Source organism: Microtus ochrogaster, chromosome 1, assembly GCF_000317375.1.
Source record: "Microtus ochrogaster isolate Prairie Vole_2 chromosome 1, MicOch1.0, whole genome shotgun sequence".
Lineage (NCBI taxonomy): Eukaryota > Metazoa > Chordata > Mammalia > Rodentia > Cricetidae > Microtus > Microtus ochrogaster.
In genome coordinates, this window is record NC_022009.1 from 18,051,334 (window position 1) to 18,074,830 (window position 23,497).

Here is a 23,497-nt window from a genome sequence, read left to right on the forward strand (position 1 = left end):
GGAGGGAGGGAGGGAGGGACGGAGGGACGGAGGGAGGGAGGGAGGGTGAGCGCTTGCACATCAGATAGAGACAAATACACAAAATTTTTTAAATTTTGGGGAGCTAAGCATGATAAAGCACGCCTTTAATCTCAGCGCTCGAGAGGAAGAGGCAGGTGGATCTCTGTCAGTCTGAGGTAAGCCAGGGTTATACAGTGAGACCCTATCTCAAAATAAAACAAAACAAAATAAAATTTCATTTTGGACTGTTGAGATGGCTCAGCGGGTAAAGGTGTTTGCAGCATTTTAAGAGCTCAATCCCCGGAAGCAGCGAACAAACAGAAGGAGAGAACCAAGTCCACAAGGCCGTTCTCAGACCTCCACACGTGGTGCGCAGCATTCACGACCCGCACCCCACATTATTTATTTATGTTATTATCTCCCCTCAGCTTTCTTTCTTGAGATACAATTGACAAGTAAAAACTATGTGTGTGAGCTGGGTGGTGTTGGCACACGACTTTAAACCCAGCACTTGAGAGGCAGAGGCAGGAGGATCTCTGAATCCCAGGCCAGCCTGGTCTACAGAGTGAGTTCCAGGACAGCTAGAGCTACACAGAGAAACCCTGAAAAATATTAAAAATAAATGTTTGTGTGTTTTGGTTTGTTTTTGCTGTAATTTACTTACTTATGTGTATGTTTGTGTGGGGGTGCACACAAACCCACACACAGCCATGTGCAAGGGCCAGAGGACATCAGGTGCCCTGTTCTGTCGCTCTGCCTTATTCTCTTTAAAACAGTTTCTCACTGAGCCTGCAGCTAGGCTGGAAGCCACTGAACCCCAAGGATCTTCCACAGGTTTATAGTGCTGGTGATACAGGCATGCATGTGACCGTGCCCAGCTTTTTATGTGGGCTCTGGGGATTTGATCGTGGGTCCTCACGATTGCACGGCAAGCACCCTTACCCACTGAGCCATCTCTCCAACCTTCTTCCCCTTTGGAGATTTAAAAACAACTCTTTTAGATTTATTTATTTATGCATATGAGTGTTTTGCCTACATATATGTATACGCAACATGTGTATACCTGGTGCCCAAGGAGGTCAGAAAACACTATCAGATCCTTTGGAACTAGAGTTCCAGATGGTTGTAAGCCACCGTGTAGGTGCTGGGAATTGAACCCAGGCCTTCTTCACCGGGGAGCCATCGCTGCAAGCCCACTGTGGATTTTGTTAAACATCATGCTATCTGTCTTGTTTATTATGCATGTGTGTGGATACACACGTGTCACGGCGTGCATTTAGAGGTCAGAGGACAATGTATGGGAATGAGTTCTCTCCTTCCGTCATCTGAGTCCTGGGAACTGAGCTCAGGTCCCCAGGCTTCGTAGCAGATGCAGTCTTAACCCGCTGAGTCATCACTACCTAACCCCCTACCCTTTTCAAAAGCTTTGAGACAGAGTTCATTTTGTAGCCCAGATTGGTCTGGAGCTCATCTCTTGCCTCGAGCTTTTAGTGTTCTGAAACCACAAGTAAACGAATCAATTTTTTTTTCATGAGTATATGCAGTGTAGGGGGCACACGTGCGTAGACGTGCAGGCGCCCACAGAGGCCAGTACTGTGAGGTTCTCCCTGGAGCTGGGGCTACAGATGGTTGGAAGCTGCCTCTGGTAGGTACCGCAAATAAAACTCGGATCTTCGCAAAAAGCAGCAGCACGTGACAATAACTGCTGAGCCATCCCATCGTCTCCTAAACCAACTTCTTCTAGCACTGATTTCTTAACGGCCTCACCCCTGCCCTACCAACACCCCGGGTTCTCTGACTCTAAGGCCTTGTTGCTATGCAGAAGCTGGTTCATATGCTTCCCCCAAATGCTTCGGGGAAAGAGGCAGGCAGTACACGGCTATAAAAACAACCTCTAGCCTTGGTTCTCACCCTCTCTGGGGAAGAAACAGAGGTTGCAAAGATCTGTAAGGAAAATACATTTCTGGTAAAATGCCAAATCGGAAAATACAAAAGCCAAGCTAAATTTCATATACACCATGATTACTGCTATCCAAATGAAATGGGGAAGATTAAATCACCATAGGCTTTCTGGAAACATAAGCGGTTTTGTTTAGGCGAAAGGGCTAGACGGTCCTTTTCCTGCTGAAGTCATTTATCTTCTCAAATGGGGGGAGGGGGCGAGCGGGTGAAGCCACTGAATCAAGAGCCAGGAAAGCACAGCTTTCTCATGTCATCTCACAGGCTGACATGCAAGGGGAGGGACTGTCACCCCTCCCCCCGCTATGGCAATAGTTACAAGTGTCTGGTTTCCTCAAACCATAATCTTTCAGAGTCCCACAGTCCATCTCCGGCCAATGATTGACAGGTTCTCATCACTTCCTCACAACTAGGCACATAGCAGATGGGCTATCCATGAAGGAGTCATGGCCCCGGACTCTGGGTACCTAAAACTTTGTCAGCAAACCTTAGCTTCCTCCTATCAGTTCAGTCCTTCCTACCCCTGCTGGGACAGGTAGTGATGCTCCCCTCATTAACCCCTCAAAACTACCCACTTCCTGACAACAGATCTTCACACAGGGCTGGAGTGTTGGCTCAGTAGGTACCCAGGTTCGAATCTCAGCACCCACATGGAATCTCACCACCTCTTCAAGCATCAGATCTCACATAACATCCACTTCTTAAAAAGTTGACACCTTTCATCCCAGCTCTCTGTGAGTTCAAGGCCAGCCTGGTCTACAGAGCTAGCTTCAGGACAGTTACACAGTTCTGTTACGCAGAGAAACCACCCAGTCTCGAAACACAAAACCAAGCAAAAAAGATGAGCCCTGTACCACTGCCTCCACTTTCTGCAGCTGTCCAAGCCCTGACTGCGAACCACAGACCCACCACAGCAGTGCCTGGTGCCCAATCCACTTCAGCCAAGGGGCTAGCAGAGGATGTCCCCTATGCAGAGGCCCAAGGTTTGGCCGAGGCGACAGGAGACATCCTAGACTCTGAATTTTAGTATTGCAGCCACTTTGACTCTCTGATGACAAAAGTGTACATCCCAGGCAGGGTATGGGGGGGGGGGGGGGGCTTGTTCCTCACAGCACAAATTTAGCCATCAGAGCCTAGATGTTCAGTCTTTGTGCTTCTGAAATCTCAAGCAGGGGGGGGTGGGAAGGGAGAGAGAGGGGCTGAAGAGCAGGTAGAGGCAGGAGTCTGCAGGTCAAGCTCCGGTCTGGCCTTAAAGAGGCAGGAGGGCAGGCAGGCCTGACTCATCACCACCTTATAGGTAGGATGAGCTCACTCCCTTCTAGGGCACCCTTGCACACGGCAGAGCGTTCCCATGGCAACAGGCCAGCGCCTCCTCCACAGCCTTCCTTGGAGTGCCTAAGCCCACGGTCACCCTCTCCAGCCTAAATTCTTAGAACAAAATGTAAAGAGCCTTGAGCGCGCAGAGCTCTCTCCCTGCCCAGAGCTCTCTCCCTGCCCGTGGCCCACAGAACTCTCTCCCTGCCCGTGGCCTGCAGAACACTCTCCCTGCCAGTGGCCCGCGGAGCTCTCTCCCATCCCTACGTAGCCCCCTCAATTTAACTGACAGCCCGTGGCCTTCTCAAACCAGCTCAGCTTCCACCAAATATCCCTGTAATGTGGTCTCCACCCTGCCCCGTATGTGAGCCTCTGTACATGAGATTAGAGTCATCTATGGCCCTCTTAACATGTAAGGGTACAAGCTGAACAGCCATGGACTTGGAAGGTCTCAGAATGCGCACAGTGACTGCTATTTCCCTGAAGATAGCCTTATCCCTCTACTGACTCAGGCAGGGCCTGGGACTACCCAATTCCCCCACCCCCAGCATACACACACAGCCTCTCGGTCCCCGAAGCTTAATGCTCCCTTTTCCCTGCCCTTGGTCACACTTTTCCAGGCCCAACTCCACACAGCCTCTACCACTCCGGCACATCTGCCTGACCCACTTCCCTCTCCCTTCTCCTCCTTTCTTCTTTTTTCTTGGGCTAGGGAGGACTGACTGATATTCTGTAGCCCAGGCTATTCCAAAACTTTATATAATCAAGGCTGGACTCAAACATGCAGTGAGCCTCCTGCCTTAGCCTCCCAGTCCTGGGATAATAGGTGTACAGCATCATGATCAGCTTTGCTTTGCTTTTTGTTTTCTTTTCTTTTCCATCCCACAGGGACTTACTATGCAGCCCAGGCTGGTCCCAAACTGGTTCTTCTTGCTTCAACCTCCCTAGTATTGGGATTATATATTATATGTGTCCAACTTACTCTGAAATTTTATAGATTTACTTTGTTGCCTAATGTTGGGAAGCCAGAGCCTCAAGCACGGTCAGTGAATGCTCTCAGGCGGAGCTGTACCACCTGGAGTCCTCTAGGTTGGATTTGACTCCAAGTATTGGGAGTTTAGCTCTGCATCACCTTACTATGCCCTGCGGGTAGAGCAGAGTCTGCCTCTGGGCTCCCATCCCTGCCCATGACTTCTCAGAACATGTGACTCTCACATTTGTCGTCTCAATGGCAGAGCTCACATATCTGGCTGCTCCCTGGATGGAACTACAGGCTCCCTGTGTCCCTATGTGTATCTGCAAGATGCTAACAGAGCAGAAAATCCCTGCTTCTTAGTAATAATTCTGTAAGCAGTATGGGTTGCAGATGTATACTTTATATTGTTCTTTTTGTTTGTTTGTTTGTTTTGATTTTTCAAGACAGGGTTTCTCTGTGTAGCCTTGGCTGTCCTGGAGCTTGCTCTGGCCTTGAACTCAGAGAGATCCGCCTGCCTCTGCCTTCTGAGTGCTGGGATTAAAGATGTATGCCACCACTGGCAACCACTTTATATTGTTCAACAATGACAGGATCACCCAAGTCAGATCTCAAAATGTATCCCCGTCATGAACTGACATCTGTTAAATACGGGTGTCAAGCACATGAAATCCTTTCCAGTGATTATCTATACTTTATCATGTTTGGAATATCATTTTAAAAATGAGAATAAAAAAGGTGGGCTGAGGAGATAGCTCAACAGGTAAGGAAGGATATCTGCTACCAATCCTGAAGACCAGAGTTCAATCCCCAGGACCTACAGTAAAAGACAAGAAGAAACTCCTGCAAGTTGTCCTCTGACCACACAGGCACCAAGTCACAAATAAATAAACAATGTTAATTAAAAAAAAAAAAAAAGAATCCACAGCAAATGTGGGTGGAGCAGAAGAACTAGGTACGGCTGGTTAGAGTGCTTGCACCCCAAATATATGTGTGAGATTCTCATGTTCCTACTAACCACCCTTCAGACACTGTTGTGACACCCAGCCAGTGATATACGCTGTTAGTTCAAACCCTCAGGTAACTGCCTATAGGAGGCAAAGTGATGCTCATTTGTACTATGACAGCCTCTGTCCCTTAGTCTTTCTTCTTCAGCCACTCCTAGCAGGTCACCTGAGCTCGCTGATCTCTGTGCACTCCAATCAGGACGGTGAACCATTTCAGACATGTTCTGATGCTAATTTTCATCCCTCCTTCTGTGCCTACATGTAAATTTCCTGTACGTTTTAATGACAATCTATGCGTGTAATACACAGACATCGTGGATAAAGGCAGGGGTGGGAATCAGCCTCCTGGGAGATGACCCCTTCTTTAAACTCTAAATTTCTTCCTATCTTTGCTCGATGCAGGAATGAACTAGCTAGTGGCATTTGTGACAGGATGCCATGCTGCTGTCCCAAAAGTAATGAAAAGAGAAAGAGAGGCTTTCAGCAAAGGGGGAGCAGAGAGGGCACCTGCTGAACCCCCACCTACTACACCTATATGTTACAGGGGGCTGCTTGTTCGCCCGGGCTGCCTGGAACAGAAGAAATCACACAGAAACTGTATTAATTAAATCACTGCTTGGCCCATTAGCTCTAGCTTCTTACATATTAATTTGGATATTTTGGATAACTCTTACATATTAATTTAACCCATTTCTATTAACCTGTGTATTGCCACGTGGCCATGACTTACTGGCTAAAGTTCCATCTGGCTCTGGCAGGGCTACATGGCTTCTCTCTAACTCCTCCTCCTTTCTCCCAGCATTCTGTTTAGTTTTCCCCACCTAGCTCTGTTCCCCTATAGCTCTGCTATAGGCTCAAAGCAGTTCCTTTATTAACCAATGGTATTCACAGCACACAGAGGGGAATCCCACATCACCTATACCTGAATTCATCCCCCACCCCAAAGAGTGATGACAGGAAGCCAGGGGAGGAACTCTGAGGAGCCTTACATCCCCAGTGGGTACCATGGCAGGATTCCTTCCAACTGAGAGGCCACTTTTCTTCAAAGCTTCAAACCCTCTGTTCTATCATTACAGCTTTTCTGAGCATTCACTAGATACCAGGTGTATATCTGGTATATAGCTTTGGGGATACAAACAAAGACTACCACACAGAGGCCTCTGTAAAAGAACCATGGTCTTAGCCAGCGGGGTGGCTCACACCTGTAATCCCTGCTGCCGAGCAGAATGCTGTACGTTTAAAGTCTGATGTACACAGCAAGTTACCACCAGCCTGGGCTATAGGACAAGGCCTGCTCTCAAGAATAAAGGAAGAATCAAGACCCTTAGATTCCAATCCTAGCTCTGACATTTATTATACCCCTCAGGTTCCCCCAGCTGTAAAATGGAGGAAGCAAGACCTTGGCATTGGTTCCTATGTGGAGAGGAGTTGCCGGGGTGTTTTTTCTGCAAAAAGAACAGAGCACAGCCCCAGCCTCACACCATGAGAAGGGTTTGCACCCACACCACCCAGCATGACGATTAAAATTACCATTCTTGCCAGGGATCACATGGCAATAAGGCTATCTCGAGCCCTGCCTGCCTACACTGTCAGGAGGCTTTTGTCATTGTGTAAACATGACGGTGCACGCACACAAAGCTAAGCAATACACACTAGGCTAAGTGGTCCTGCATACCTACACTGGATGCTGTAGCCTATTGTTTCTAGGTGGATACTTATAGAACGCATCACTGTACTGACTGGGAGGCAAGGGTAACACAACAGCAATCTAGAGGTGCACTAGGAACCCCGAGCAAGGGCTGACAGTGTGGCTCAGTTGGTAGTGTACTTGCCTGGCATGCACAAAGCCTCATGCTGGTTTGATCCCAGCACAGCTTAAACTAGGTGATGCCCCATTCCAGCACTTGACAGGGGCTAGAGAATCAAAAGTCCAAAGTCATCTTTAGCTACATAGTGCGCTTGAGACCAGTGTGGGCTACAAGAGGAGGAAGAGAAAGAGAGGGGGAAGCTGGGAAGAGAAGGGGGAGGTGGAGGCAGTGGTGGCAACAAGATTGCTATCATCATCATCGTCATCATCACTGTCACTGTTTGTCATCAGCAAGAATTTGTCAACTTTATCATAATCTTATGGGCATGATACATGCAATCCACCAGGTTCCCAGAGACTCTGTCAACAGATAATAGTGGTAATCGTGGGTACCTAAAACTTGTCTTGAATAGAAGGAAGCAGAGAGGTGAGGCCATTGGAGGGACAGCCTCAGATTGGCTTCTGGTTATCTTTATGGCTTGTATTCGCCTGCCTGGGTTTTCTGCATTGAACAGCCCAGCCCTGAGCCACACCACAACAGAGGGAGAAGTTCCCGGAAGCCCAGTGACGGCTTCTCATCCAGACTCTCACAGGCCCAGGATGCTGTGGGCCAGGCTGGAGAGTGTGTTGGGGTATCTGGGGATTAAGGTTTTGGTTTCTGCACCACCTACCACTTTCTGTTCACTTTGGTGCTGGGTGGCTGAGGCTTTAGTCTTACAGACCCAGCGTGGCTGTCAGTCTGCTCTAACAGCCTCAGGGAGTTCTCAGAGTTTTGATTTTGGCACCTGTCCAAAGAACCAAGTGTCCCCTACTTTGTTATGGGGATAATTCAAGATGGCGTATAGGAAGCAGTCAGCAGGGGCTCTGCAACAGAGCAGCAACGTGACCACAGCAGCTTCAGAGAGCGGATTTATCCAACCGACACACCAGGAGGGGCTTCTCTCAGGGCGGCCCACAGAGGCAGGGCCAGCACCAGGTTCCTAGGAGCTAGAAGGGCTGCCTTGACAGAATATACTGGTCAAGAGAGAAGCTCCTGGGACCTGGGGAAGTAGAGATGCAGCTCCGTGAGCTCTGAGCAAGACCATCTTGGGAGCCATGTTCAGCTCTCACATAGAGTTGTCTAAGTCGGGGCAAGCAACTTCATCAAAGCCTAGGATGTTTCTGCTAAGAGGGAATTAAATACCGGAGTACCGTTTCTCTAGGAGGAGGTTACGATGAATCACTGGCGGCGCAGGGACTGGACTCAGTACAGCACTGAGCATGTGGCAGTGAGTGTGAGCTGTGATCACCAGGACTGCCACCACCACGGCCACCTCCACGCTGCTGAGTCCCTGCTCAGGAGCCAGGCCAGGACGACTGGAGTAGAGAAGCTTACCTGCCCATCACTCCCTCCAGCTTGCAGAATGTACTTGAAATTGGCCACCCCCATAATGGCCAAATGCCCAGTAGTTTTATCTGCCTCAAGAGTACACTGTGTCAGGGCTGGGTGTGTCCACTCTCAGGTTCCTGAGCCCACTTGCAGGGATAGGAGAAGATGGTTCCCATGTACTCTAAGTCCTTAACAAAGCCAACCTTATGAGGAATGAAATACCGTGGCAGAGTGTTCCTGGCCAAATCAGACTACCACTATGGACTTCGGTTTCTTCATCCACAGAACTTTCAATCTCTCTGACTTTGCCTTCTCTGATTTGCTTTCCTCAAACTGCTGCAGGGGAGAGACAGGCAAGAAGAGCGAACCAGTGATGACACACACAGTTCTTAGAGTCACACAAAAAGCCTTGTTCTAGAGTCTGGCCAGGTTCTCAGACCCACTGAGCCCACAGGGCAGGTAGCTGCCCTCACACAGGCAATGGCAGTCAAGGTAACATGCAGCACAGAGGGTTATTATGATAGCCGGCCTGGCAAAGGGCAGAGATGGTCCCCATCCTTCCTAGACCGTGCCTGCCTGGAGCACCCAGGCTAAGGGACAAAGCTAAGGACCATTGCTAACTCCAAATAAGGCCTCACTTTGAAGTCCTGGGGCAACCGGCTTCCCACTCAAGGCCACACCCTAGCCAGGCATTTGCACAGTCAAAGAAGGCCAGACGTAGTGTCCAGGAGCCCTGACTGCTGGATCTGCCTAGAAGAGAAAGACATTCAAGGGACTTGATCCCCCTCCGGGTGAGGAGAAACACCTGAAAACTGTTACAGAAGGTTGCACAGGTAAGATTGCAAAATGGTTAGCAGCAGCAGAGACAGGCTGAGAAGTCCAGAGGCCGACTCCAAGGTCAAACGAAGAAGTATTTGAGTCTGCTGAGTGTCCCTTCAGGAGGAACCCTCAGGGCTGGGAGATGGCTCCACGGTTGGGAGTGCTTTCTTCTCTTCAGACCTCAGTTCGGTTCTCAGCACCAATGGCAGGCGGCTCAGAACCACCTGAAACTCAAGTCTCAGAGGATCTGATGCCCTCTTCTGCTACAACCTTACACGTACTCACACAGACACATGAATAAAAACAAACCTAAAAACAAAACAAGAAAACAACTGCACACACCTTTAATTCCAGCCCTTGAGAGGCGGGTGGATCTCTCTGAATTTGAGGTCTGCCTGGTCACATGGAGAGTTCTAGGCACCAGAGTTACACAATGAGACCCCGTCTCAACAACAAACAAACAGACAAAACAGAAGGCAGAAACAGAACCCTGGCACTGCCCAGGCCTTGGAGATGACTGAGATCCAGATGACTGGACCATGTGGTGATCCAGTCAAGGCCCTGTGAACCAGCCTCCAGCACTGAGTCCTGAACACCATTCTGGGATGCAGGCTCCTGGGTTATGAGCACATATGACTGCTCCAGCACAACAAAAGTCACACACAGCACCAACTAAAATCCCAGGGCATCTGGAGGCATTGGCACTCCTGTGCTCAGGAAATAGGACAGGACTCTGCCAAGCAGCTCTCGGAGGTAATAGTTCAAAAGAGATGGGGTCCCAAACGCTACTCTCCAAAGCCCCAACAGGGAAAAGGTGGCAAGAGAATCAAGGCCTTAGTGGACACCATGTCCTGGCCAGCTGGAGGCCCCATGGTCAGGTTGCTAAAGACAGCAGGTTAAGCTCTACCCCTTGGGGAAAACACACATTACACTGGCCATGGAAGGAGAAGAAAAACCAAGACCTTACACTGACTTCCTGCGGGGCCCTCAGGTTCACACAAGAGGATCAGAAACTCCCTAATATTTTCTGAAGCAGGGATCCCAGCCAAATGCAATCATTTCAGCCTCCAGGGAGAAAGGGCAGGGTACTGGGGGAGGGGCCGGCATGGTTAGTTCCTCAGGAGACAAATACAGCTGGACTATCCCCAAGGGAACTGGGAGATCATCAATAGCACCCTACCACCCTGTGACCAAACACAGCTGGAGCAGTGACTGGAGGCATCACAGGGTCTAAGCTCATCCGAGACTCTGACCAGTCCAATGATGAGGATGGCTCGCAGGTCCATCTGAATCTGGGGAGCAAACCAGACCTCTGTCCTGAACCCAGAAACCATCCTCAAAGCTGAAGTGGCATTGGTGACTCAGACCCTGACACCCAAGGGTGACCACCGAGAGGCAGTCAGTGAGTTAAGGAAACACTACTACACACAAGCTTTTGTGCGCCTTGTCTTCAGGAGGCTGGGCACCACCTGGCACCAAGGCTTCTGAGGACTCACACTTGCGATAGGTGCCTTCTACTGTCCAAGGCACATCAGGTCACTGATCCTGCAAACGTCCTCAAAGCCAAGGGTTTCACAGTGACTCTCTGAGGCAGTATAGCAAGGCTGCCAACAGCCTGCCAACACATCTGTTTCTTCCAGGTTTCTCGCCAGTCCATCCTGGAGCCCAAGTGTCAACTGGGCAAGGCAACAGCTAAGTGGCTGACAAGAGAGAAAAGGGGGGAACAAAGAAACCAGGCAGGAACAGGGGTGACATGCCTGTCACCCTGCTTAGCTGTCCTCAGGCCTGGAAATGGGACTCAAGAGGGGTTGATCATGACTCCTCAACTGTGCTATCTTCCAGAACTCTTACATTCACCTACAATCCACTTCAACAGGAGAGTCTGCCTCCCAGAACACAAACAATTAGCTTCCAAAGACTGCAAGTCACTGCGGTGAGGCATAAACTATGAATTCATTTATAAGTTTGTAGTTACAGATATGCTTTATCAAGAGCTACAATACGGGGCTGGAGAGATGGCACAGTGGTTAAGAGCACTGGCTGCTCTTAAGGAGGTCTTGAGTTCAATTCCCAGCACCCATGTGGTGGCTCACAGCCATCTGTAATGTGATCTGTGTGCATGAGGATAAAGCATTCAAGTACATAAAATGCATTTAAAAAGCGCTGTAGTAAATGCAGCCAGGGATGTAGCCCAGCAGCAGGTAGAGAGCCAGGGAGTCAATCCCCAGTAAGGGAAATAGTAAATCTCTGGGTGTGGTGGTGGAAGCTGATTACTCCAGAGCTCAGAAACATGACACAGGAGGAACAAACTCCACTGTACGGTAGGAAGACTCTTCTCAAAAGAAGGGGGCGGGGGCAAAGACACAGCTCAGTTGGTAGTGCACCATGTACAAACTCTGCTTTCAATTCCCATCACTTCAGAAAGCCAGGCTTGGAGGAACACACACACATAATCCCAGTGCTTGGAAGGGGAAGAAAAAGGATCAACAGATCAAGGTCACTCTTGACTACAGAACAAGTCTGCAATGCATAAGACCCTATCTTAAGGAAACCAATAAATAAATAAGTAAATCAATAAATGAAGTCAGCTGCTATTCTGAAAAGACAATAACTAGGTGGTGTGGATCCTCAAGACCCTGGCCTCAAAGCCCCAGGATGGCAGGCAGAACATGGGAGCAGACAACCATAAGACACGGATGCCAGATGCAAGAAGAAAAGACAGCATTGAGACTGACTTCTGTCCTCCCTCACAGAGGCCGCCACAAAGGCAGGAAGCTAGGTTTACTGCCACCTGCAAGAAGTCATGAGATGTGGGCAAAGCCTCCAGGTCTCAACCAGAAATGGGATGCAGCACTCCAGTACGGATGTGTGTAAACAGAGCAACGTACATCAGACTGGGGGCTACAGGCTCATCTCCAGGGTTTTTTGTTTTTTCATTTTTTGAGTTTTTTTAAAATGTGCATTGGTGTTTTGCCATGGGTATTGGGTCTCTGGGAACTGGAGTTACAGACAGTTGTAAACTGCCATGTGGGTGCTGGGAATCGAACCCAGGTCCTCTGGAAGAGCAGTCAGCAATCTTAACAGCTGAGCCATCTCTCCAGCCCCTACCTCCAGTTTTAAAATAGGCACAGATACACACCAGCTGCCTGGGCAGGGTTAATATGATCATACACTTATTAACAAAAACATTGAACTCAGGATACAGGTCCATGCCAACAGGGGAGCCAATGAGATCCCAGAGAAGAATGCTGGGGCCCCAACTCGAATGTGCCATTTCCTTAAAACAGAACTCTAAAGTCAGCAAGCTCTTTGTGAACCTGCTTCAAGAACAGAAACTCTAGAAATACGTGCTCACCAGCTCCATGCTGCTTAACTTAAATTTTAAAGAGGAGAGAAGTGGGTGTCACTCGGATCGAGTTCGCACAAGGTCTTAGACTCCATTCCCAGAACCAAAGAACAAAACAATTAAAGGGAGGAATGAAGAGGATGGGGGAGTGAGCATAAATACACCTCTAGTCCTGGCCACAGCAACCCAAAGGGCAGGAAACAGGGATCGGGGCCTAGTTCCCGCCTCCAGGAAAACACATTCATGTGCCGCCGCCTCCTCACCCCAGCTCCCAGAGCTGAGTCTGGAAAAGCACTTTGGGTTCCTGGAAAGAAAGGACCTTCGGAAATATCGGGAACTCGACTGGAAGGTGCCATTATTTGTCATCTGGAGGATGTCTGTGGTGTTTGAAGGGAACCACTCCTCCTTCAAAGCCAAGACTATGGCCAAAAACAACAGAGGGGCTGCTGGCAGCCAGAGAAACACAAAGGTTCTCTCCACCCCCAAACCACGAGCTGTCCAGCCTCTCTGTGGGACACGAGATGGGACCTGGTCCTCACAGCCCCTCCACAAACATGACAGAATGTCTCCTGTCCGACATGGAAAGACAAAGCTACATCAAGAGATCTGCCCAAGGGAGGCCACTCACCTCCAGGTTCCTCCCCGTGACATTTCTCCTACAGCGGATTTGGGATATACAATGAGTTCCAGGTCAGCCTGAACTACGGAGCAAAAACTGCCTCAAACAACTAAAATAAATAGATTTTCAGACCCTACAAGCCCTGGCCTGGCAACACAATCCTGTGACCTGCAACCCTACTCCAGATGGCCCCACAGGTCCCAACCACCAAGCAGGAGAAGCAAGGTAACATAAGAGGCACTGTCTGACTGTCTTTCCCCCCAGAATGGGACAGTCGGGGGGGCCTCTGGTTTAGACCCTTGGAGGCCCTAGGATATTCAATGCTGGGGCTCAAGAAGTGTCACTGTCCGCCGGCAGGTGCTACTTTTCTCAGCCTGGCCTAGACACTTCCAGTCCTGTCATGCTGACAGCCAGCCTAAGCCCCTACACCTTTCTGCGCATTACTCTCCAGGCTTAAAGTATGACTCCTACCACGAGAGTAAAGCTAATGAGCCCTGCAGCCTGGAACACAGCCTTCCTGCTCCCCCGGGGACACAAACAAAGGGCAGGGCTGGTAAGAACAGGAAGCAGAAAGGAAGGGACTGCTGAACCCCCAAGCAGGGGAAACCACTCCCCAAAAGCTGAAATCATGTCTAAGAGCAGTTTAGGGGCACAAAAGGTGGCCACTGGCACCTCCACGACCTTCCCAACTAAGAAAAGTAACTTCAGGAGTGCTGGTGTCAGCCAGACTCCCTCAGTCCAAGGACTTTGATCAAAATTCACCCTAAATGTTCAAGTTGTGTCCAAGACCTAGGCAAAATCACCTGGCTTTTCTGAGGCTCACTTTCTCTACCCTAAAATGGAGCTTAGCCCTCACAAGTTTGCTCATCACCACTGACGGTTAGAAATCACATCATGATTTATACACACGTATGTGAAAAACTATGAATCATAAAATAAGCACTCGATTACACAGCACCCTGAGTTATTACTCACTCACATTTAAGACTCAAGTCTCGGTTAAAACACAAGCCCCTTCACAGCCAGGGGTATGTCCGTACTTACGGTAAAATCAGAATTCTGAAGCTAATCTGCCTAACCTTGCTCATAACAGTATACTGGTCAGCTCCCGGGCAGGTTAGTTCTCTGGGTCTCAGTTTCCCTATAAATACAGGCACAATAACAGTGTCTTCCTCAAAGACCGGGGTCATCTAAGTCATTGAACCTTTAATCATCGTGAATCGTTGGTCTTTTTAGTTCCTTGGAGAACCTAAATACTTGTTGGTTGAGTGATGTAAAACAGACAGTTCTCCTGGCCAGTTTGCCTTCAAGAATCTTCTCTTCCCTCCCCAGGAGGTGGACAGAGTTTACACTTCCCTCTTAGTACCTTGGGCTTCTGAAATGTTTCAAACCAAAATGAACACCTGGGTCTTCGTGTCCAGCCCTTTCTCTATATGCCTGGGAGCAGGTCACCCTGTCTCTCTAAGTTCAGGCCATTCTAGGAAGAATGACCATCCCACAGCTCCACTCCCTGCTGCAGGGAGTACTAACGAAGGCCCTGATGGGACATGTATGACTTAGAATCTGGCATGCAAGAATTCCTCCTGTCCTCCACCCTGGACCTTGTGGGACACAAGCCTGGAGAGGACTCTGATCCCTCCATGGAGAACAAATCACAGCTCCACTAGAGGCCCCATGGTAGCCAAGGACCAAGAAGAAGGCAGTTTCCAGGGGAACAGCATCCCTGGAAACGCGTCTACGCCCAGTTCCCATCCTCACTGCCTTTTATTCTCCTCCTACCTCTGTAGTGGGCTAAGTCACCTACCCACTATTGCTAGGCAACTTCTCAGGGAAGTGCAGCTGCCTCTCCAGCCCATACCTGCCTCTGACCCTAGGAAAGCTGCCCTTGCCTGCTGACCCTGGGGACGGCAGAAGGCAAGCAGTGACTATAGTCCAACACCCCTAGGAATCTCACACGTCAGGGACTTGGGAAGATATGGAAAGCCACCTTTCTTCCCCAGCTCTGTTCTCGGGTTCTTATATGTCATATTCTCAAGACAGTTTCCAAGAATGGGCCAATCACACTCTACAGAAATGCTTCTCTTCCTGATGACTCTTCAGCTCTCCTACCATGGTTCATGGCTCCAAATCCCAGCCCAGGAGCAGACGGCAAGCAAGGAGAAATGGGGGAGGGGGGTTGCACAAGTAAGGATAAGCTATGAGGATGGCAGGTGTCATCTGAACTCCTGTGACAGTATGCACATTTGAGAGGTGGGATGACAGGCAACTGTCAGCTTCTTCTTTTCATTAGTCTTGGCTTGGCTTTTTTCAAAATTGAGACCTAATTCTCATAACATCAGTGTCACCAATTTTGCAGTGCACAGCCCAGTAATTCTGAGTGTACTCATAAGGCCATACATCCATCACCACTGTCTAATTCCAGAACATGTCAACCCCTGGGGTTTTATCTGTATACATCCATCTTTGCTTAATGTTCCTGCGCAAGGCAAACACCAGAGGGGGATAGAACCACCAGCTTCAGATCCTAAAGCCAATGCCGCCCTGACCTTGAGATCCTGAAAAGGTCAGACAGTTCTCCACCTATGAAACGTGGCAACAGTAAGGCCCAACTCACAGGGACACATACGCACACAGGTCCTCAGGATAGCTACTGTAGACAGGACTCCTAGTGTTCCCCCACCAAAGTCCTGTGAAAGACTCCCCAGTCAAGGGAAGGGCACGAGACAAGGCCTGAGGAACTCTGTCCCCTCAACCTTCAGATGGCAGATCTTGGTTGTGCAGTGGGTGGGGCAGGAAAGTGGGCCTCCAGGAGGCTCTCAGCCCTCTTCTCCTGGGTCTTCTCTGTCCCTGTTCTCTCAAGGCTCCTTGCCTGGGTCAGGGCCGGGTTCGAGGGTGCAGAAACCTGAACTGACAGGTAAGTAGGACTGCACTGACCCATATGAACAGTACCAGCATACAGGGCTACAAGACTTCCTCTGCCTATGGCCTCTTGGCTGTGAATTCTCTGAGGAGCCACAGATTAAAACTGTTCAAAACACCTCTAGCAGAAAGACTGCAGGACCAAGATTTTATTCTGACAGGGTCTCACTATGCAGCCCTGGATGACCAGGAATTCAGCACATAGACCAGGCTGTCAGATGTTCCCAGCCTCTGTCTCCTAAATGCTACGAATAAAGGCATGCATCCCACTCCTGGACCCGCCAGTACTCTTGTGAGTAAACAGGCCCAGCTCACAGGACCACTCCTGCAGAGATGTGGGGCCACTGGCTATATCAAGAGGAGAAAAGGCAGGGCCAGTAGAGCAAGTGATCCCTGGCTGCGTGTCAGACTGTGCATCTCTGAGGCTGACTGGCTGGGATGACCCCAACTGTACCTGGAGAGGTGTGAGCCTTAAGAGGCTGACCAGTGACCTGCTTAGACAGCCTAGCCTAGCCGTCACTCTCGGACAGTGAAGGAACAGGGGCTGGGTGTGTAGCCAAGTTGGGGCAATGCTTGTCCGCCATGCATGAAACTCTTTTTGAGTTCAATTCCTAGCCCCACAGCGTAAGCTGTTACACATCTATGCTCCCGGCTCTTAGAACACAGAAGCAGGTCATTCTCCACAACACAGAAAATTCAAGGCCAGCCTGAGTTACAAAAGACCCTGCTCCCCAAAGAAAAAGACAAAGAGGAGGAAAGAAAGAGAAGGTGGGTGAGGCCATGTCCTAATGAGGAAGAACGAGAGGGTGTCCCAGCACCTGACTCGGGTGGCTTGCTCTACCCCTCCCAGGCAGGCCCCTCACCTCACCCTTCTCAATCCTGCAGCAAAAAGGTCACTTGGTTTCCCAGCAGAAACCTCTCTTTCATACACACGCAGAAACCTCTCTTTCACACACACACACACACACACAACACCTTCTCCACCCCAGGCTGTGTGCAGACTCCCTCCCTACCCTGGCCACAAAGCCTGTCAGCCGCTCATTCCATCAGCTATTACTGACACGGCTTAGCAGTATGACTGCAGATCTTTCTGGTCTCCTTGTTGTCAGGACCCACCAGGCAAGTCACCCAGGGTATTCACTCAACACTCTGCACCTGGTTCCAATAGTCATCTCAGCAATCCACGCATCAAGGACTGGACTCTTTCTAGGAGCCACACATCTGTGACCAGGTCACAGAGCAGGCTGGGGCTATCCCACCCCAACTCTAGACCCACAGGAAATACCACATGCCCTCAAGCCCAATTTCCGGTCTGTGGCCTCAGCACCAGGCCTTTTTAGAGCCAGTGGAAAGGTAGCACCGTGGAGCACCTCCGGAAGCCGGCCTCAAGGAAGATTCCTCCAGAAGACCCTGACCATGTGCCCTTGGGGCGTCTACGGCCTCTTCTTCCTACAAGCCCACCTCCAGTGTCCCATTGTTCGACAATCTGGTTTTTCGGGCTACAAGCCAGGCCTCCTCACACCTGCCTGGTCTAGGGCCAGCTGGCATCTGGGGCCTGGTGGCCCAACTCTTCCCTCCCCCACTTCTCCTTCAGGTTTTATCCATTGCTTAACCAATGGGGCACCTGTTCCCGGCTACACCAAGTGAGCTTAGGGAAGGTGCAGGAAGGTGTGAGGGCAGGGCACATTCCTGGGCTAAATGGCTCTTAAGGGACGCTCATTCTCTGTGTGTCGTTCTTCTTGCACTATAACACAGTGACACAAATTTTAAGTACTTTTTTTTTCCTTTTTATGGGGGGGGGGGGACTTTGAGACAGGGTCTCACCATGTAGAACAAGCCAGCCTAGAATTCACTAAGTAGCTCCAAGATGGCACAGTTAGCCAATGAAAGAGCCAACATTTTGACAGACGCACACACCCCACCACACCCGGTGCACATTTATCTCCAGAAGCTGGAGCCAGGATGCAGGCCCAGGATTGGGTCTTTACCAAGAAACAGAACATCCATGCCCTCAAGCAGCAGCCTCCTCTAAATCCTGTCCCTGCTCAGCACCAGGAATGCAGCAAAGAACTGGACAACCTGGATGATTGACCCCCACAGACCTGTCAGGGGTACGGCGGTCAAGAAGACAAAGACGGCTCTGAGGGTGGAAGAGCCAATTCCTTGCTCTTTCTCATTCCACTTCCATCAGGTACCACCCTGATTTGGGGTGTTTAGTCCTTCCCAAGTAAACCCACCCCTTCAAGTTCTTACTCCCCCTTTGGAAATCCTGGGTAGGCTCCCATGAGATGGCCCAGCCGCCCAGAAAACTGTGACTGAGGTCGCCTAAGTCTACCACTGATACAGCACTGGGATCTGGGTCTTCTCCATAGCTACTCACATCCGCCTGCCAAGGCTGCTGGGTTTCAACAGCTACTCAACAGGTGTTGATGAGATGTCTCACTGGGAAAAGCCCTAGGGCTGACACCTGTGGGAGTACACGGTTCCCTCCAGAACCTCCATGGCTTCAGAAACGAAAAGAGAATAGAGTTGAGGAGCAGGACCACCTCCTCACAAGTTAAAACAAATATGGAGCCCGAAGCTAGAAGGAGCTGGCCCAGGGTCACTGTGAGAGAGGACAGGTCCAGAAGCTAACCCTAAGTCAACATTCTCTTTAGCCTAAGCACAAACACTCACGGGCGTGGCAAGATCTCCGTGAGGGAACACAGAGAGGCCTGTGGTCATCATGAAAAGAACTGTCTGGGGAAAGAAAGAAGACTTCAGGCCTCCTCCTGGAAGTCAGGAAGGCCATCGGAGCCGCATCTCTAGTTTCTGGGCCATAGCCACATTTTGCATTTGGAGGTATGGGAACCAACCAAGAACTCTGCCCCAAAGCATTCTTTGAAGAGGGGAGAACCACAGCCACCCCACCCCCTTCCTTCGGTTCCTTGAGTCATGCCTCCTGCCTGCTCGGGCTTCTACCTGCATCCACCTCCACCAAGGAAACATTTCATAGAAGCGGGTAAGAGCTGGAAGGAGGGGGAGGCTCGGTAGGGTAGAAACACATCAGGTTCTATCTTAGTGTCCCACTTCCAATGCCTAGAACTCAGCCTGGCTCACAGTCTGTGCTCACACAAAGCCGGGGAGACGGCTCAGTCACTAAAGGGCTTTCTGCACAGGCATTAAGTACCTAAAGTCAATCTCTAGCACCCACATAAAAAGTTGAGTATGGTGGCCCACGCCTGTAACCGCAGGGATAGCAGGAGCAGACACCACTGGAGTCGGCTGGCCATCCAGACTAGCTGAGTTAGGAGTTCCACGTTCAGGGAGAGAAACGCTGTTTTCAAAAATGAGGTAGAGAGTTGGCCAGGTGTGGAGACAAAAACATGTGGTATCTCTGTGAGTTAGAGGCCCGCCTGTTCTACATGGCAGAGTTAAGGCCAGCCAGGGCAGGGCATACACAGAGAGAACCGATCTCAATAAATAAAGTGAAGAGTGACTCAGAAAGACGCCAGACATCGGCCTCTAAGCACCACATAGGCCGCTCTCAGAGAGCTGAGAAGCCAATGACTCCAACTGCACATACCACCTCAGTGGTCCCATATCACATCCTCCCCATTCCCAGGCAGGAGGAAGAAGAGCAAAACCTACTAGGTGCTGCTTCGCCTTAAGAAGTCCCTCTGTATATCCCAATGACTCCTCTGAGAACTAGGCAGGGCCAAACTTCTGCAGCAGAGAAAACTGAAGTTCCCAAAAGACAACACCAGGAATGAATGGGCCTGGGGCCACAACCAGGGACCAGGTTTCCCAAGTCAAAAGCAGAGGGCCTACAGCCAGGCTCCTATTATCAACCCAAGTAGGTGTGGATTTCCAGACACCAAAACCCTCTGGATTCTTCCCATCCTTCCTCCAGCTGTCTCCCAGTCCACCACACACCAGCTCCCAGCCTAGGCTACTTCTTCTCTCTTACCCTGCTTTGCTCATCTTCTCATGTGTCCAGCTCACAGAGCTGCTGGGATCTACGAGATATAGCAGGTACGATGCTGGCACACATTAGCCAGCATCAGCCTATGTGACACATGCCCAGAGACGACCAAATTACCTAGATGGTCTGTTTCCACCAGGTAGGAGTTCCGGGAAGCTATCATTTTCTCCCCAACCTCAACGAACATGTTCACTCAGCCATTCATTCTTTAATACTGAGTGAACATATAGACCCAAGACTCAGCGCCTGGATGCCGGAAACTGAGTCTCACACCCTTGCTGGGCCTGGCTCTTCAAGAGCTTCATCACTCCTGTCTCTTCCAGTACAAAGTTGAACTCCTAGGAGGGACTTCTATTCTCCATGGAAGAGCCCAAGATTTCCATCATTCTGATTCCACCCTTCCTGACCATCTTGAGAAAGTTTTTGGATTTTTTTTTTGTCTTGTTTTGGTTTTTGTTTCCTTTTTTTTTGAAAGAGAAACAGGGGAGGGAGATTCCCTGTCCTCTCTGGGAGTCTCCAAATTGCTCATCCAGTTTTCTCCTCCAGCAACAGTCCCAGGAAATAGGGGAAAGACCCTCAACCTTCAGCTCCTGAAGAGGGGGAGGGGGCTGACAGGAAGAGGGCGGTGTCTTTAAGCAACCAATACATTACAAAGAAGTCAGTTCAAAGCCAAGGGACTCTCTTAAGTCGTGGTTGCTTTCGGAGACAGGGGCAGGGCCCCAGGTCGCCTGTTTAAGGAAGCCCATTGTGGTGTGTTTTAAATTACCTCTGCTTGTCTGATGAAGTGAGTAAAGGGGCACCGTTTCAGGGCTTAGGATTCCTGAGTGAGCTAATACAGGATGCCTTTAGCTGAAGGGGAAAAAAAAAACTTCAGTCGGCTCTCTAAACTCCCCCCCCTTTTAAGTTTAAAAAAGGGAATGAATGTTACCATTTTTGGACATGAGCATTCTCCCTCAAGCCCAGCCCTAACCGCACTATCCAGAGGGACGCGCCATCCTGTCCCCCCCATACCCAGATCACGAAGGGGGGGGAGTATGAAATGGGGAGGGACTGGACGGGAATGGGAGGTGGGGTTCAGGGTACGTGGCTCAGGGAAAGGGCTCGCTGCGCATGCAGGAAGCCGCGGCATGGTTAATACCTCCCACCCCCCAAGAGTGGTTTCTGACCTCTTCCTGCCACTAGCCATTACACTCGGGACCCATCGCCAATTCCCCAGCTCAGAAGGGGCAGCAGATCCAGGACCTCGCTGACGGCGTCTAGGATACAGCGCAGGGCTGAGCAGAGATCCTCAAAGAACGACCCCAAATATCTCCTGAGACCGTCCCTCGCCACGGAGCCCCTCAACTAGAGCCAAGCTACCCAAACTCGCGTTTCACTAGGAAACGAGCGAGTCGGTAGGGCAGGATGCAGATGCATGGCTTGCAGCTACCAGCTCACTGAGTTAAGCAATAAAACGGTTCACTGTCCTGACCCCGCCCCCACAGGGCCCTGGGGAGCCCGCAAACGCCCCCCGATTTTCTCGGCCCCAGCAGCACTCCAGCACGTCCAGTTCCAGGCAGATGCCGAGGAAGACGCCAAACCCTCCGGCACCCGCTCTGCTGTCTGCCGACTCGGCTAGGGGCGCAGAGTGCGGGGCAGCTTGCCCCTACGGTAGAGAGCCCCAGGGGCAGCCCAGGAAGCGCGCTGCCACCGCACGCCATATGGAGGCGCCAGGAAGAAGGGAAGGAAGGGGAAAATCGATCCCGAGTAAGCAGCCATGGAACCGAAGTCTCAGCCCCAGCCTCTCGAGCACCGCCCCCACGCCCTGCCCACGCCGGCACGGTTTCGGCAGCAGCGGGGTGGCCTGGACCACCCGCTCTGAGGTGACCTGCCCGCAGGAGACGCCACCTCCCAGCGCAGCGGCTCGCAGTTCGCGGGCTACAGGGCAGGGGTGCTCCCCTCTTCCGCCCGGTGCCTGTAACCCAATACCCCACCTCGCAGTGGCGGCGTTGTCCCCGCCTCCGCTCTTGCGCGCCGGGAACTGGTTTCCAGCCGGGAGCCCAAGAGTACGGCGGGCAGAGCTCAGGACTCGGAGATGCGGAGGGTGGGGATAAATGCTAACCTTCCTCTGCTGCTTCTCCCAGGCCGGATCCAGAAGCAGGTCCCGGTCCCAGTCCTCTTCGGGCTGCATGTAGTCGTTGGTCTGCTGGGAATCATAATGGTCCATGATGGTGCGCGCGTGCTAGGGGCTGGATTTTTTCCTCCACCTTCTCTCCAGGCGACGGCAGCTGCTGCCCGGGTGTGGGGAGGGAGTCGGCAGGGTTGGGCTGGGTTGGGCTGGCGGGGCCGGGCTCGCTCCCCTGAGCCCGCTTCCGCCGCGGCTCTGCTAGCGGAGGCTGCTGCTGACGGTGGCGGCGGCTGGAGCTCGCGAACTGCCTTCCTGGGGAGCGCGCTCCGATCTAATCTCCACGCACACTGCGCTCGGTGAACACTCGCGCTGCCGGAGCAGAGGCGGGAGGGGGCGGGGAGAAGGGGCAGAGCCCTCCCGAGGTTCTCCATTGGCCAGGCCGAGTTGCCCAAACTTCCCCCCCAGCGCCTTTCATTGGGAATTCCTGGCATCCGTCAGGCGGGTCCCTATGCATATAGGTGGACTGGGCGGCCCCCTCCCGGCGCGCACGCCACCGCCCACTCCCTGGGTTCCCACTCCCCCGTGGCTCATGTGACACCACCTTAAGCTGAACCGGAGTGGAGCCCGGGGACACCTCCCGGAGCTCGGGGACCAAACAGCACTGAGCTCCGGAGCCGCGGGAGTCGCCGAGGATTGGCCCGGTTCCCTGCTGGCGGGAAGGCCTGGAACTTGGGAGCACCGGTGTTCCTGCTCCCTCCGGGAGTGCACGCCACCGCCCACTCCCCCGCGACTCATATGACACCACCTTAAGCTGAACCAGAGTGGAGCTCGGGGACCAGACAACACTGAGCTCCGGAGCCGCGGGAGTCGCCGAGGATTGGCCCGGTTCCCTGCGGGCGGGAAGGCCTGGAACTTGGGAGCACCGGTGTTCCTGCGGTCCCAGGTCGAGCTCCGAACCCCGGTCCTGCAAGGGGAAACCCGAGTATTTCGTTTTCTCTTTCTCAGGAAACCTAGGTCGGGACAAGTAGGTACCCTGGAAAGGCGGGGAGGGCCTACAGTAAAAAGGAATTTCCTGATTCCACCACCCCGCCCGCCCCGCCCCTTGGGACCTGGCTGATCCCTGCACGCGGGAGCTAGGTTTATGACCAGCCAATGGTTCTCAGGCCACTGAGCGTCCCCACCCCGCCAAGGGTCCTTTGGGTACTTCTCGAGGGCTCAGGGCAGTGACCAGCTACGGGCTTCATGGGTGGCAGCTACGGTTGCCCGGCTTCCCAGACTCCAGGCAGGTATGCCC

At 51.5% G+C, this 23,497-nt stretch overlaps 1 protein-coding gene across 3 annotated transcripts in view; it reads right to left on the bottom strand.

Annotated features, from left to right (window-relative positions):
• Nucleotides 1-22,587, bottom strand: part of Actn1 (actinin alpha 1) — a 95,438-nt gene extending 72,851 nt beyond the window's left edge. For all 3 annotated transcript variants that reach the window (XM_005343269.3, XM_005343268.3, XM_005343267.3), the window contains exon 1: nucleotides 22,198-22,587. In XM_005343269.3, the coding sequence (XP_005343326.1) occupies nucleotides 22,198-22,302 (105 nt within the window). In that variant the 5' untranslated portion in view covers nucleotides 22,303-22,587. The remainder of the gene's footprint in view (nucleotides 1-22,197) is intronic.
• Nucleotides 22,588-23,497: the final 910 nt, after the last annotated feature.